The sequence below is a fragment of the Parasteatoda tepidariorum genome, chromosome 1 (genome assembly GCF_043381705.1).
Source record: "Parasteatoda tepidariorum isolate YZ-2023 chromosome 1, CAS_Ptep_4.0, whole genome shotgun sequence".
Taxonomy (NCBI): Eukaryota; Metazoa; Arthropoda; class Arachnida; order Araneae; family Theridiidae; genus Parasteatoda; species Parasteatoda tepidariorum.
In genome coordinates, this window is record NC_092204.1 from 81,869,855 (window position 1) to 81,885,721 (window position 15,867).

The 15,867-nt window shown below is 24.8% G+C and overlaps 1 protein-coding gene across 6 annotated transcripts in view; it reads right to left on the bottom strand.

Moving 5' to 3' along the window:
• Positions 1-2,564: 2,564 nt before the first annotated feature.
• Positions 2,565-15,867, bottom strand: part of LOC107438342 (uncharacterized) — a 44,271-nt gene continuing 30,968 nt past the window's right edge. For 5 of the 6 annotated variants that reach the window (XM_043043604.2, XM_071182974.1, XM_043043602.2 and 2 more), the window contains 6 exons: positions 15,539-15,594; positions 13,772-13,938; positions 12,178-12,447; positions 7,621-7,712; positions 5,757-5,924; positions 2,565-3,968 (listed from right to left, as the gene is read on the bottom strand). In XM_043043604.2, the coding sequence (XP_042899538.1) occupies positions 3,816-3,968; positions 5,757-5,924; positions 7,621-7,712; positions 12,178-12,447; positions 13,772-13,938; positions 15,539-15,594 (906 nt within the window). In that variant the 3' untranslated portion in view covers positions 2,565-3,815. The remainder of the gene's footprint in view (positions 3,969-5,756; positions 5,925-7,620; positions 7,713-12,177; positions 12,448-13,771; positions 13,939-15,538; positions 15,595-15,867) is intronic. The other variant, XR_011637158.1, reaches the window with a different exon arrangement.

Here is a 15,867-nt window from a genome sequence, read left to right on the forward strand (position 1 = left end):
GTTCAATTCTTACAAAGAACCAATCTGAATATTTTTAAATTAAAACTTAATGTTCATTCCTAGATCCCCATAACATTTCCAAGCTAAAACATCAGCATGCTATTTCATTAAAAAATAAATAAATAAATAAAAATTATAATAAGAATTGCTAATTATGCTGATGTATGGTTTATAAGAATTTAAAATAAACAATTTAAAAAACCAAGTTTATTTAATACTGAATGCCATGAAAAAATAAACAATTATACAATTTTGTACAATTTTTTAAAAATACAATTTTTAATAAATACACTTATTTCAGAGTCATTTTTATGTGAGAAAAATAAATACACTTAAAACAAAGGGTCCAGCCCAATGATACAGAAAAAGTAATATTTCCCCATTATAATATTTCAATCAAAATAAGATTTTTAAAAAATTAATTAAATGAATATGATGAAACTCTAGCAAACATAAATTTTAAATTATTAAATTAAAAATTGAATAACAGTTCAAATAATCATTATAAAATATATGAAAATGTCAATATTTAGATTGTGTAAAAAAAAAAAAATTTAGGTGGGATTTTTCAAACTCTGAGTGTTAAATCTGGAATATGCCAGTATTTTAATCAAGCTACTCCCTAGCATTACAAACAAGTTTTATTCAACAAAAAGTTGAGTGAAGGAAAAAAAACTTCTTTACAAACACTCAAAGGTAAAAATTTTATTAAAAAAAAATAATGATTAACTTTTATAATAAAAAAATGAAACAATGAAAACTGAAAAAAAAATAGAGAGGAAGTATTACATACAAGGCATTTGGTTTTAAACCAACTTGATCCACTTTTTTCCAGGCTTTTACCAGTTTTAGTGGAATTCTTTAACTGTCTTAGGTTACTCTAATACAACCAAAAACAGTTGCTTTAGAAACTAAAAGCCTCATATTTATCACCAGGAATATAAAAAGTTATAAAAATATTAATTTCAAGTGTTTAAATACAAAAGCTGCTATCAATCTAAATACATAAATTTTAAAAAAACATTTTTCTTTTCTTTGCTTGCAATCATTTGTTTTTCTTTGCTTGCAAATAAACAATATCTTAAAATATGCACACAAAAAAATTGTGTACATAATTAATTATAATAACAACAAAATTTAATATATTAATATCTTCGTATTGATAAAAAAATTATTTCACAAGTCACATTGAAATTTCAAATATAGATGCATTATCATTCTTATTGCAATATTATAGTGAGGAATTAGACTTACAAGGCCTAAAATAAAAATTCAACAGAACTAGAAAAACAAAGTACAAATTTTTTGGAACTAAAACTGAAGAGCAGCACTTTTTATTTTTTCTCATGCTCTTGAAAAAAGGGAGAAAATGTTAAAAATTTAAATAAAACTTTGAATTTTAAATAATGTGATACAAATCCACAATCACTATCAATTAAGAACATTAATTAAAAATATACTAAATAATTAACTACATAATGGAACTAAAATGAATACAAATAAGTTATAAACTGGACAATTAATAACATGAAGTCCAAAAAAATCCTAAACAATGATTCAAAAAAATATGATTTGGATCATTATTTATTTACAATTATTAGCACTTATAATGATTTAAATATTTATTTTTAAGTCTCTGTTGAATAAATTTTACCATTAATGTAGCTTTAGAGTGACATTAATAAAAATTAAACCTAAGTATAGAAATAAATTTTAAGAAATTTTTAATAAAGAATACTTAAACAGAAAATAAGGGACAACATTAGTAAAACATTTAATTAAAATTGATTAAACAAATTTTTTAAATAATAAAAATCATAAATTATTGAATAATAGTGCTTTCAGTTATTAAAAATATTAATGGCTTTTCATGCAAATGATTTATAGCTGAAAATGGAACAGATGATAATTCATAACATTAAAAAGCTGACATTAATAGATGTAAGCTTCTAATAGAAGCTGCATTTTAATAATAGTATATGCAATCAGGAGTTTAGATAAATTATAATATTTAAATAAATTTTTCATTAAAATATACTTCTCTGACTGCGATTCTATATTTTCAAATGAAAGAATCATACAGCTCTTTTTAAAGTAATTATATAGCTAGCTGTCATTTTTTAACAAATTTTAGAATAATAAGCAGTTTTAAAAGAGTAAAGGTGTATGTACAGTTTATACATTGTCAGAGTAACAAATAGGAATACTCTAATGGCTTTTAAATAGAGAGATATTTACAGAAACGAGATGTAATAAATGTATTGAGATAATTTCCATTCAATAAGGAACGAGTAAAATTACATGAAAAAAAATTTATAAATTAAAAAAAATTTTACTTAAAAAATTTACAACATAATTGATGCAATACAATTTAGCTCATAATTAAGCACAAAATAGATATAATTTGTCCTTTCAACTTTTCAAAACAGTGATTTAAAAGTTCAGATTTTTAATCATCATTTATTACTGAATATATATTTGTGTTTATAACTAATGAATTAAAACTGAAATTATAAACTTGATAAATTTATTTTGATTTTCCAAAACATTAACTTAATTAGATATTTGTTACAGGTTTGTTTTAAATTATATTTATAATTAATGCATTAAAACGTAACTTAAACTTGATGCATGCTTAAGGGTATATAACTTCTAAAAGTAGCACAATTGGCATTTTCCTTTTTTTCTTTTTTTTTAAGTTAATAGAATTTAAAGGGCTACTAAACTTCTCCTTATCTTACAAAATTTAACTAAATATAAAAACTTATTGCTTAAGATTTTAAAAAATATTATAAAACACATATACATATCGTCTTAAAATTTATCAGACATTATACTTATAAAAACATATTATGAACAAATTCAATGTGAATTAATTATATTGTACTTTAAGAGTAAATTTCGAGTAAACAACATAATTTGCACACACTATTTTTTTAAAAATTAGGAATTGAAAATTTGTTTAGCTTTTTTAGATATAAATTTGAAAATTTAATTTTGTATATAATTTTAATATTAGTATAAGTAATTTAAAGGCTTGGTTTTAAACATTTTTTATAGATTCACTTATACAATTAATTCCTTTTATATTTATAATTAATCATTAAGTCATGGATGAATCATTTAAACAAGACACATGCAATTTTTTATTTTTAAAAATTGCAGCAAAAGCTAAATTTCAACTAAATACTAATACTTAATTTAGCTTAAGTTTAAGAACAAGACTAAAAGACACAATATACGTATATATTGTTGTAAAAATTATTGAGAGTTATAATTTATAACTTCATATTACCATGAACAAGCGCAAGAATTTTATTTGGTGCTCACTCATAAACATTTAAAAGAAAAACTTTAAAAAAAATTTAACACAAAAAACAAACTCCCAATTCTGACATTTAAAATCAAATTAAAAAAAATTAAGCTGCCAAACTACAAAAAAGCGTCAATCTATTAATACAATACAGGAACTTTTTCCATCATAAAATATTGTGTTTGATTCATTATTTAATGATTACATAAAACACTAAGCTTCAAAAATAGTCATTGAGATATGTCAATTCACAAGCCAAAGAAAGATAATGAAAAAAAATCATTCAAAAAATAGTGTTATATCACAAATGCAAAATCTGGAATGTTCTTATAAGGTATTACACCTTGTACTTATAAAAATATTTGCTCAGCATTAAAATTATCATGCATAACAATTACACACAAAACTTTCAATTCACAAACTTTTATGTGAATCTATTAAGTATATATCCACAAATTTTATGTACAATAAATTTCCCATAACAAATTAAGAAACTTAATATTTATTTTTTCCCAGATGATTTTCGTCTCCATAATTTATCTTTTACTTTTTGTTCCTTTCCTAAGCTTTTTTGCAATTTCTCTAGTTGCAATCTCATTTCTTTTGCTTTCTTTTTTATAATACTTCTTTCAGCACTGCTTAACACACCCAGAACCTAGAATAAAAAATTTAAAAAATGCTTAAAACTAAATACCAATCATTGATATGAGAATTCTCCAAAAATATATAATTTAGTAACATTTTAAATAAAATCAAAAATATTTAGTTTCTAATGAATGCTACGACACATCTTAACCCTCCAATCACTGAGCCCTTGTGGGAAATTATGAAGAAATTTTCCTGATATGCATTATTTTCCTATTCAAATGCAGACTTGTTTTTTGATGCAGGGAAGACTGCAACTGAAAGTTTTGAAAAAGTCGTGACTAACGCTCAGAGGATTAAATTTTAAATAAGACTATGTGCTAAAAATATTTTTAAAGACAATAGTACTACCTTTCGGTTATTCCCCCCCCCCCCAAAAAAAATTAATTTCCTTTTATGTCCTTTTTCCTACTCAAAGAACAGCCAAACAACCAGAGAAATAGCGAAACCTAGCTTTTTTTAGGTGGGAAACACACAAACTGGAAAACAGAATTCTACTTCCAATGCTGCCAAAAAAAAATATTAAAAGTAATAATTTTCACAACAACTTTCGATTGAACATGCTCTTCATAATTTGAAATGCTATAATATTTATTGTTTGCATGAATTTTGTATGACTCTAATTATATTAAAAAGCAAACATTTCTATTGTACATAATTTCACAGGATTGAACATGGTATTTATTTTTTATAATGTTCTGTACACTCTACATTTATTGATTTTTGTATATTTTTTTAAAAGCAGTATTTTGTTTTCAAATTATAATTGATATCTGCCCAGTGTGTTCATAAGTAATAGTTTTCTAGAATTAGAACCACAAGCATGAACCTAAGATAGCTTGTATATGTCTTTAATACTTGTTCTAGGGTAATTTCAAATGTTTTTATTGTACAGTACATTAGTTTTAAAACACGTTATATTTTTTGCCATTATACTACTTTTTCTCACATAAACTTACATAAAAACTACTTCGCCATAATTTTATGTAGTTTTAAGGATAATTATACAATTTTTTTTACAATAAACAGAACTTTTAAAAGAATGTTTCAATTTTAATTAAATCTTAAAAAATTTAAATCAGCTCAAATTTAACAATTCAGATAAATATAGCTTATTATTAAAACAAGTATATCATAAGAATGATGACATAATGCCCTCTATATTTTCTTATTTAACAATTTTAAAAACTCATCAATAGGAAGGCTGAAAAGGTGAGTCTGGAATGCTTTTTAATAAAAACATAAATGTTCATTTAAAGGAACTTAATGCAATTACTTACTACTTCCTACTTACCAGAAAGACAAAACAGTAAAAGGAAATACGAAATTAAGTAGGAACGGATTTTAATCAAATTTTACAAGTAAAAAGAATCATCTGTTTTGACATTGTTGAATTTCATAAAAGATTTCATGCAGATATTTAGTTTGAATTATTATAACAATATCACTCTCCTTTTTGCTTTCATATTTCAACTTTTACATTAATTACTTTTTATTTGCAGCAATTAGGGCTTATTTTGCTTAATAAAAAAATGAATAATTAAAATAATAAATAAAAAATAAGATAACCTAATTTCATATATTTTTAAAAATAAACCAACTCTGAAAAAGGCATTAAATTGGTGTTTTCTGATGCAATTCTGACTAAATATTTACTCCTAGCCAGGCATAAGAGAATAAAAAAATATATGCCCATTCAGAATATTTAGAGTGTGTGTCCGACAATATAATTATTAAATCTTCTCTAAAGGTTATTTCTAGAACAAAATAATGCATCACTAAGATATTTAAAACTTACTTTTAATCGTGAACTATCAATCTGCAGCAAAATTTGGCCTGTTATGTCAGAGGCTAAAAATTGGGGAACATGATGATCAAAACCAAGTGCTTGCAGCCAAAGAGCTACTTGCTCAGCACTCCACTCATTAACTGGTTCAGATAAAAGGGCAGTTGGAGTTTTCTCATCCTGAAATGAAGAAATAAATTTCAAATATCCACTAATTGCAAATTCAAGAAAAATTTAACTGAAAAGAAACCAAAGAACAATATTAAATATCACACATCTTGTTTGCTAAAATAAATGAATGGTGTAAATATTCTAATCCCCCACCATAGCAGCAGAGAATTCAGCCAAAGTTACCCTTTGACAGTTGACCCCTCTTTGACAAACATGCAACTCTTGAGAATAATGATTCACTAACTTTTTCAGGTATATCAGGTAAATTTCAACAAAATTCAGACCATACTTTATATGAANTAAATTTCAACAAAATCCAGACCATACTTTATTTAAACCATGCAATTTTTCATCAGAAAACTTGGTTTCTTTTTTTGTAATGCCAAAAATTAAATTTTGTAAGCAATAAAATATCACTGAATGAGAATGAAAATGTATCAATTAGACTGAAATGTGAAATTTTTACAATAAATAATTATAATAGATGTTAGAATTATTTATGTTACTGTTACTATTAATTCAAAGACTAGTTATTTTCCGGGAATGATATAAGAATTTTTCGGGTTTCTTGTAAAAAATTGCAACTTTTCCTGACAATTACCTGCTTTTCAGAGTTAAAATAAAATTCCTGGATAATTCCAGATTCTCCCAGACCCAAGGAAGCCCTGATTATATTATAAAAAAAATAATTTTAATTATCATTAAAATTCCCAAAAAAACTAAAAGTTTTAATAGGTTTGTAATTTTACTTAGATGGTATTTTTCAGTTCATTCATCATTTTTTTTAAAATTAGAATATAGTATGCTTGCTGGTTTAAGTGTAGAGCAATTTGTTGTAGGTAAACATAAGAAAAAAAATTCAATTTTAAAAGATTAAAGATTCAATAAAATTTCGTACCTTCAGTACTTTAAATGCTCAATTTTTAAGAACTTAGGATGCTAAAATGCCAAACCATGACAACAGAGCTACCAAAAAAATTTCTTGAAAATTGAAATTTTTATATAATTAATGTTAATAAAAATATTTGGTTTTGTTATTGAATCTGCACTCCATATGAATATTATATATTTTTCCTTTATTTTATTTATAAAGTATCAATTACACAAGATAAAGTTGCTCTGAAGACAATAAACTACAAAATTTAAAAAAGATTATTTCATTATGAAGCAAAAATTATGAAAAGAATAATGAAAAGTAATTGCACAGAAAGAAGAAAAGCTACAATAGTAATTAACAACATAAAAACAATAATTAAACTTCAAAAAGTGTTTAATATTTGATAGTTCAATGCTAAAATTATCATTTAATACAATTGGAGCAACAGTTCTATATCATTGAAGAAGCTTGGAAAAATAGTTTTAATCAGCGTTAATTCTTTTCAATGCATAATAAATCAGTTATCCCCAACATAACACAACTAAAGTTAACTATATTAAGCATCGAAGTCATGTTTTTTTTATCTTGTAATGAATGTAAAGCTATTTTAAAGAAAATGCTTGTCTACGAACACATATGGCAAAATTTAGTAAAAATATGAAGCAAAGTAACATACTGATAGGATAAACCGGTGCAATTTTTAAAAAATTATTTGCTTCGAAAAGCAATCATATCAACACAATAAATTAGTTTATTAATAAGCTTATGTAAATATAAAGTTAGGAATCAACATGTTGGAATAAATAAACAACAGCAATTAATACTTACCAAACAAAGTGAAGTTGCACTTTCAGTTTGAGAGTTATGATAGGAAGGCTCTGAAATATTACTATCATTTGACAAAAGAGATACGCAACTTTCTGAAAATCAATAAATAAATATCATTTAATCATTTAACAAAAAAAATTAATGAAAAGTACAGATTAAAGATTAAATATTTTTATTTTTATCTTTAAGATTGTATTTGTATTCTATTCCTATGTGTATACACCTCCCAGCAGGGCAGTGGGGGCAGCAAACTATCACATCATCTGCAGATTATTTACCAGTGCAGATTTTAAAAAAATTATCAGCAGAAATGACTAAATACAAGTAAAAATTAACGATAAGAAGAAAATATTTTTCTATTGACATTTAAAAATAAGAAAGTTTCTTTTTTTTATAATTGATACTGAAAAGAAGAAAAAAAAGACTCTTTAACGTATATTGTTGAACTCCTCTCTTCCGGATATTGTTCAATTTGCCTGCAAAGTACCTGTGATGATATGGTACTTTCATTTGAATAAACTTAAGTATAAAATCAGAACACAATAAATAACAATTCTGTAGTTTTTTTCTTTAAAATAAAAGGATTTTACTTTAATATTATCATATGCAAGTTAAACCTTTCTTTTTAATTTCGTTATTGGGCTTATAGCATAAATATCTGTTTTCCCACCTTTTGAGTAGCAAAACTGATGTATGATTGCATAAAATTCAAATTAAATTTAAACAAAAAGTTCTTGTAAAAATTTAATTACACTTAATATTTTCAAATTGTGCTAATTATTTGTTAGATTAAGCTTAGTTTTCCTAATAGTCACTGCTTAATAGACAAGTCACAAACAAGTTTGAATTTTTGAAAATAGTTGTAAAGGAATATGAAATTTTTGTAGTCTATTACTAAAATTAAAGCACCAAGTGGTAAATAAAAGCAGTCAGCCAAAGTAGAAAAAAATAAAAGGAAAGGAAGGTAAGCAGATCATGAAAGCATGACTGCACATGGCAAAAGTGCAAAGTTTCAGAACAAAGCGAGATTAGACATCTTGCAAATGGATATTTAATGTACAAATAATGACAGATAATAAAATTAAATATTTTTGTGCGATATAACATGCAGTAAACTAGGGGTGCACAGCTTGCGGCCCGTGGGAACTCCTAAACACAATGAAATTTTTTTAAATTTATTCAAAAATAATTAAAAAAAGAGAATGTGTAAAATTTTAAATCGCACTTTTGAGTCATCACTTCCTGACACCCTTAATTTTCACAGATTTTATAGTAAATCTATGTTATTCCTAAAATCGCATTTCAGCAGTTATTGTATGGAATTCCGCAAGGTTTAAAGAAACCCAAAGTTTTAATACGACAATGATATGCGAAGTTAAAATCTCGGTGATCAGTTTTTGAGACTAGCTTTATTTTTACCAATTTCATCATAAATCGAAGAGACCTTTCAATCTTACAAATACCGATCTCCATGTGTGGAGTTTTTTTAAAAAATGTTGATATTATGAATCCGAAAATAATAAGAATTTCGAAGTTGAATCACAAATTTAAATAATTTCATTTAAACGCACTTTCTTCAAGCCGATTTTATCGGAAATCCAAATATTTTCTTGAACAGTAATTTCAATGCTTTTCCACATGAATTGAAAATCCTGTATTTTTACGTAGATATTATTACGACACCTGAGTTTCAAATTGCACATTTAAGTAATCAGTTTTTGATGCATTATATTTGTGCTAATTTCCTCGAGAATCCGTAGTTATTTTTCAGCAGTAAAAACGACGTATTTTCATAAAAACGTCGTATTTTCATAACGTTTTGAAAATCCTGATATTTTTAATGTGATATGAATCTTGAAGTTGAATCCCAACATTAAATAATCACTTTTTTGCACGTTTTGTGGCGATGTTAATGAAAACCTAAATGATTTTTTTAAGCAGTTATTTTCGCTTTTCGAGTTGAGATATCACGTATTTCAAGTTCAAATATCACGTTTTTTTATTACAATATTATTACCATATGCGAGTTTCAAATCTCCTACTTAAATAATCATTTTTGACACATATTTTTAATGCCGACTTCATTGTAAATTTAAGTAATTATTCATATTTTATTGCAATTATTTCTTTCTGTTTTACAACAATTTTTAGGGGCAATTGTGCTATGCATTCCCACGTAGTTTTAAAAATTCAAAAATTTTTAATACAGCATTCAAATTTTTAATAGCCCTTTTGACACGCTTTATAATAGCCCTTTTGACACACTTTATTTGTGCTTATTTTCTTGTAAATTTAAGTCATTTTTAATTTTTTTTTTCTAAATAGAATTCATAGAAATAATGGCAAACTTTGCCATTATTTCTATGCTTTTCCACATGATATTGATTCTATTATTTTTACTACTATGTTATTACGACATATGAATTTCTAATCGTGCATTTAAATAAAAGCAGCATAGCAACATTTAAACCACAATTTCAACACTAAAAATAATATTTCTGGAAAAACCTATTCATGAAACAAAGTTAAAAATAAAGCCTATCAGAAACACTATTAAGAATGCAGTGCTATCATAAAAACACCACTAAAAACTAAAGATAATATACAAATTCGAAATAGAGAAAATAAAAATCGATCTTAATTCTCAAAAGGGAATTTTAAAGTAGAAAATCTTAGTTTTCCGATTTTTGAGAAAAAATGAACGAAGAAAAATCTAACTAAGGCGCTTTAAAAATTGCTGCACAATAATAAAACAACATAACAATAACAAAAAACATTCTAAATTTTTTTAATGAAAATCTAATGCTGAAAAACTTAACTTTTTCACATTGCCACACTTTTAGAAAAAAAAATTTTTTACAAAATAAAGTTTATTGGAAACGATCTTTAAAAAATGCTGTGTCATAATCAAAATGCTGATAAATGAAAATCTATTAGAAAGAACAAAAGAAAAAAACAGGAAAAAAATTATTCTTAGTTCTTAAAACAAACATTAAAAATCACAGTTTTCTATGTTACCGTTTTATATACATTACAGCACAGGAAAAAACTGACAATAAACAAATAGTCTAACTGTAACGTTCCGCTAAAATACCACACTATAATAAAACATGCAAAATGAAACCAAAAAAAGAAAAAAAAAACATCTCAATTATTTGAACTAAAAGTGTCTAAAAATGACGAAATTGACTATAGTTAGAAAATGAGGGAGAAGTACGTAAGTGGTTTAACATAAAGTAATCTACTTTCAATCCCTCAAATTTCATTTTTTTATTTATCTTCCAGAAGATAAATTTGCAAGCACATTAATTTTAAAACATCACAAAAATGTGAAAAAACTACTATACCTAATATAGTTAAAAATACGATTTCAGATTTTTTATTATGTCTACACAAATTCCAAAAAAAAAATCTTAATAGAAAAATACTTTTCCAAAAAATACTCTGCCGAATATTTGGCCAATCATTCTTGCAACTAAATTTTTGACAAAAGAGCAGAATATTTGTTACATCCCTAGTTATAATGCAATATTATTACTAAGTTGAGGGATACAATATTATAATACAATATTATTGCAAAGTGGAAGAAAACGTGAATTTTAACCGCTCACTGCTTGTAATTTTGATTTCAAATTTTTGTTGCTTAAATGATTTTATTAAGAAAAAAAAAGAAAATGTTTACTGTATAAAAAATCTAATCATTCAATAAAAAGAAATAATAACTAAAGTTTATTACCAAATAATTATTGAATCCTATTTTGAACTATAAAGTTTTTTTTTTTTTAGGCTTTAGCTTAAACCTTATGAATTTTCTGCAATTAAAATATTTAATGTGAATTTATATTAAGCAATATGTATTTAATTTTTTTATATTTTCCATTTGCGAGCATTTTTTGTTATTAAAATTTATTTTAAAATGAGCTTTAATATAATAATATAAAAAAAAAATTTAAACAAACATTTTTCTTCAATGTATATTTATTTATTTTTTTTTCATTTATTTATTTTTGATAAATCTATTTTTGATATAAAAATTGATTTTTAAAAAAAAAGTATTAGTTTTTTATTTCTGAACAAATTTTAATAATTAAAAGCAATTAATTTTCTGCAAATATATTACAGTACAGAACCCGTAATCCGGAAATCAGAAAACCGGTAAACTAAAAAACCGGAACGAAATTCGATAAATTTTTCAGCCATTTTTTTTAAAAAAATGTCTTTTTCCTCATAAGATTTTAGGATTTTTCTTTCTTTTTTGAAAGATTTTTACCTTACCATCATTTTGGAAATAATCATTAGTGTATTACTTCATCGTTTTTCCTTCTTTTTAAGATTATTTCCACAAAAAAAAATTTGTTTTTTTTTTTAGTTGGGTTTAGCAATAAAAAAACGGCTTTTTCTAGCGATTCAGAAAACTGGAAAAATCAGTTATCCGGAATAGCGATGGTCCCGATCGTTCCGGATAATCGGTTCCCTACTGTACTAAGTTTACTGTGGGATGGAGAGAGGTCGCACTTGAGAGGTTCCACTGTTCGTAAAAGAATACATTGTTATTACCAGCATTGTTTGCAGTAACAGAGTGATCTGAAACTGAGACATCTGATGAGTTGCCTTGAGATTTGACAGATGGATTTTGTTGACTAGATGTAGAATACAATGATGACTGTGAATGAGAAACTTCACGACTAAAGGTTGTTTCTACTTTTGTATAACTTTCAAATGAAGATTGAGATATTACTTCGCAAGACTGTGATGTCATTACTTGGGCGTGGCTAAAATCAAGTTGATCAAACATGCATATGTCATCTGAAGAAGCACTTTGATTTACTAAAACATGCAAAAGAAATATTAATATTAGCTAGTAAAAAATTTAACATTTTAGCAAATAATGCATTTTAAATATGTTTTTATCAGGATTGGATGGGTTTAACTCAATAAAATTTGTCAACAAAAAAAACAAAAAAAATCTAGGCAGATTTTATAGAATTTTCTGATTTTTGTATTATAAGATTTATAACATAATTTTTCAGTTAGGCCTTATTCTTAAACATAAAATATTTTACTAAACACTAATATGTGCCATTTAAGATAGAAAATAAAAAATGTTTTTTGCAAATCCAATTTTTTTGGAAAAAAATATTGAACTTTAAGGTACCTCAAACATATAGTTGTTCATTTCCTAGGAAATTTTGGGCATTTCAGTTGAATATATTGGCATTTATCTTAATTTTTCACAATGATAAAATTCCTTGACTTATTTCTTTTTGGTGGTGACCCGGGAAAAAATTCCCATAATTTTACCCCACAAGTTTAATATTTTTTGAAGTAATAAGAATAAGAATAATGCTGATAAGAAACTATTGAAATGTTTTTAAGACAAATTCACTCGTTTGGAAAAATGATTTGTTCCTATATCATTTTCGAGTAGGCAGTTTTTTGATATTCTCATGATTCTAAGATGCTGAGCTAAATTGCCCTAAAACAATGACAAAAATGTTTCAAAAATTTATAAAATCCTAAATTGCCAGAAAGACTGTGAATGCAAAACACTAATAAATTTGATTGATCATTATTATTTGAGAAACTTCTTTACCTATAAGTTGAATGGAATTATTATTAAAATTTTAAAATTAAATAAAAATGGTGTAAAATTTGAAAGGAATAAAAAAAACTAGTTTTTTAAAAATACTTTTTTTATAAATTATGTATGTTATATTTTAAATTGCAGTTTGTATAAATTTTAATTAAAAAAATTTGAATTTCAGAATCTTGAAAATACTATGCAAGTGCAAAAATATCTATTTCATAAAAATGAACTACAACTTAAAAACATATTTAGACAGTAATTTGGCTACTGATTATATTGTTTAAAAAAATAATACAGTTATAGTGAATTTTCTCAGAAAAAATTATACATCGAAAATTACAATTTTGAAAGTTGTAACATAAAGAATTCTAAAACTTTTGCAATTTTCATTTCACTATTTAAGATAATAAGGAATAAACTTCATCTGATTTTTACATGAACAAAATACGACTAGAAATACTTTTCAATTGATTAGTTAAATAAAATTAAAGAACATAACTGTGGCGAAATTCCTCATAATAAAATAATACTAATCATAAAATAATACTAAAACAGTTTAATTACTTCGAGCTTGGCGGGCTGCAACAGCAGCTTTCATTTCTTCTAACAATGTCATTGGAGGTGATTGGCACATAGAATCATCAATCAGATCATCACCGGAAGAGTTATGACGGATCATGGCACAAAAATCATCCAGAGTAGTGTTGCAATCTTTTTCCTTGTTATTAGACCTAAAAAATATTTCTCTGAGAATGATTTTAACTTAATCAACAAATAATATGGGCAAAATTTCATAAATCCATAGTAATTTATGTAATGAATAAAATAATCCTTAAAAAATCAATTTCTTCTTTAATTAAGTGAAGAGTTAGTTTAGTGGTTAAATAAATTATGTGGAAAAAAAATTCAAATATCGAAAATACTCAAATCCTAAGAATAGGTTAGAATTTACTTTTAACAGTTTTCAAAGAAAAAAAAAAGATGATTTGTAACCAGTTTGTAAACATTTCTATACAATATTAAAATGCTTTTTACAAACTCTATAAAATGTCACTAAATGTTTTTTACTAAGCTCTTTTTTTTCTCAAAAGCAACTGGCAGCATTACAACTAATGATTAAGTTGACTTCGATACATTGGGGAAAAAAACTGTCTAATTTGTCACATTAAAGTGTATACTTTAATTACATAAATTAATATATACTCAAAAATAAACTGGCAAAATAATATTCTTAAGTATAAACTGTCGGCCATACAAAACTATGATATCCTATGATCTTAAGTAGGTTAAAAATTAATGGTAAAATATAAGTTACAGTAGATTTTTTAATAATCTCCTAAATAAAATAAGAAATCAATGTGGTAATTAATAAATTAATATAACCAAATCATGTGTTTATAGGTTGTTATATTATCATACATTGATTCTGTTACACAATCCAATTATATTAGTTAAATAATCAAAAGAAGCTGAAGTGGTAAGATATTGCTTGATTAAAAACATCATTCACTTCAAAAATAAAACATATAAATGACTGAAAAGTCCTGAAAATGGACACTTGTTTTTGAGCACAAAAAAGTGTCGAATGTTATCCCCAATTTGTATACGTTTGAAGTGAAGCTTTTAATCAAGTAAAATCTAATTATGTGTTTGATATTATTATTTTGTTGAAAAAGTGTGACAATTATAAGATTTTACTTGCTTGTTAATTATGTTATCGAAAGACAAACACATGAAATAAAACTCATGATTTTAATATTCTAAGAATGAATTAAAAATATATAGTGGATTTAATGCAAAAATTGTAATTTAAACTTTTAAAAAAAATGTTTTAAGAAAATTCAAAATAAATGAGACATGCCTTATCTGAAAATATTGAAATAAATAAAGGTAAAAAGTTGTAAAAATGCCGAATAATTACTCAAACATTAAATTTTTAAAAGTTAATTTGTTTTAATAATATTTACACAAAAAAAATGCATTTTACTGGTACTTTTCTGATATATGTGTTGCTAGAAATAATTTTTCATATTGCTTGAAATAATTATTAAATATTAATTAGAATAATTATTATAAAAATATAATATTATTAAATTCAGAAGAGTACAGAAATTATTATTTGCTTAAATATGCTATAGTTTACTTGTTTTATAATATAGAAAAAATCTAAGAAGTACTACTATTGGAATAACTTTATTGTTGTACACGACAACGAGGTTGTACTAGTTTTCATTCCTTTCATTAATTTTTATTTTTTCAGTATGTGCAGCCTTTAAGTGTGCTTTCTGTGTGAATAAAAAGTTTATTATATGAAGCAAAACTATTACTTACTGGAAACTTTCTGAAGGATTGATAAAGATATCATAGACAGAATTTCTATCAGGCGACTGGAAAAAATAAATTAACAAGTGTAAAAATAATCATTTTAAAAAATATTAAAGAATATTTTAAAGCAAATATAAAGTAAAGTGAACACTAAGATGGATCAAGTTACAGAAGTTTAGCAAGATATACTTAATGCACAGTGCACCAAAAAAAACTGACCATCCTGAATGACTTCAACTAAATGACTTCAACGTTCTGGAACACAATCTTAATGGTTTGTGGGGGTGACTTCAAACACGGTAATTAATTAGTACAGACGATATTTTATGTTGTGA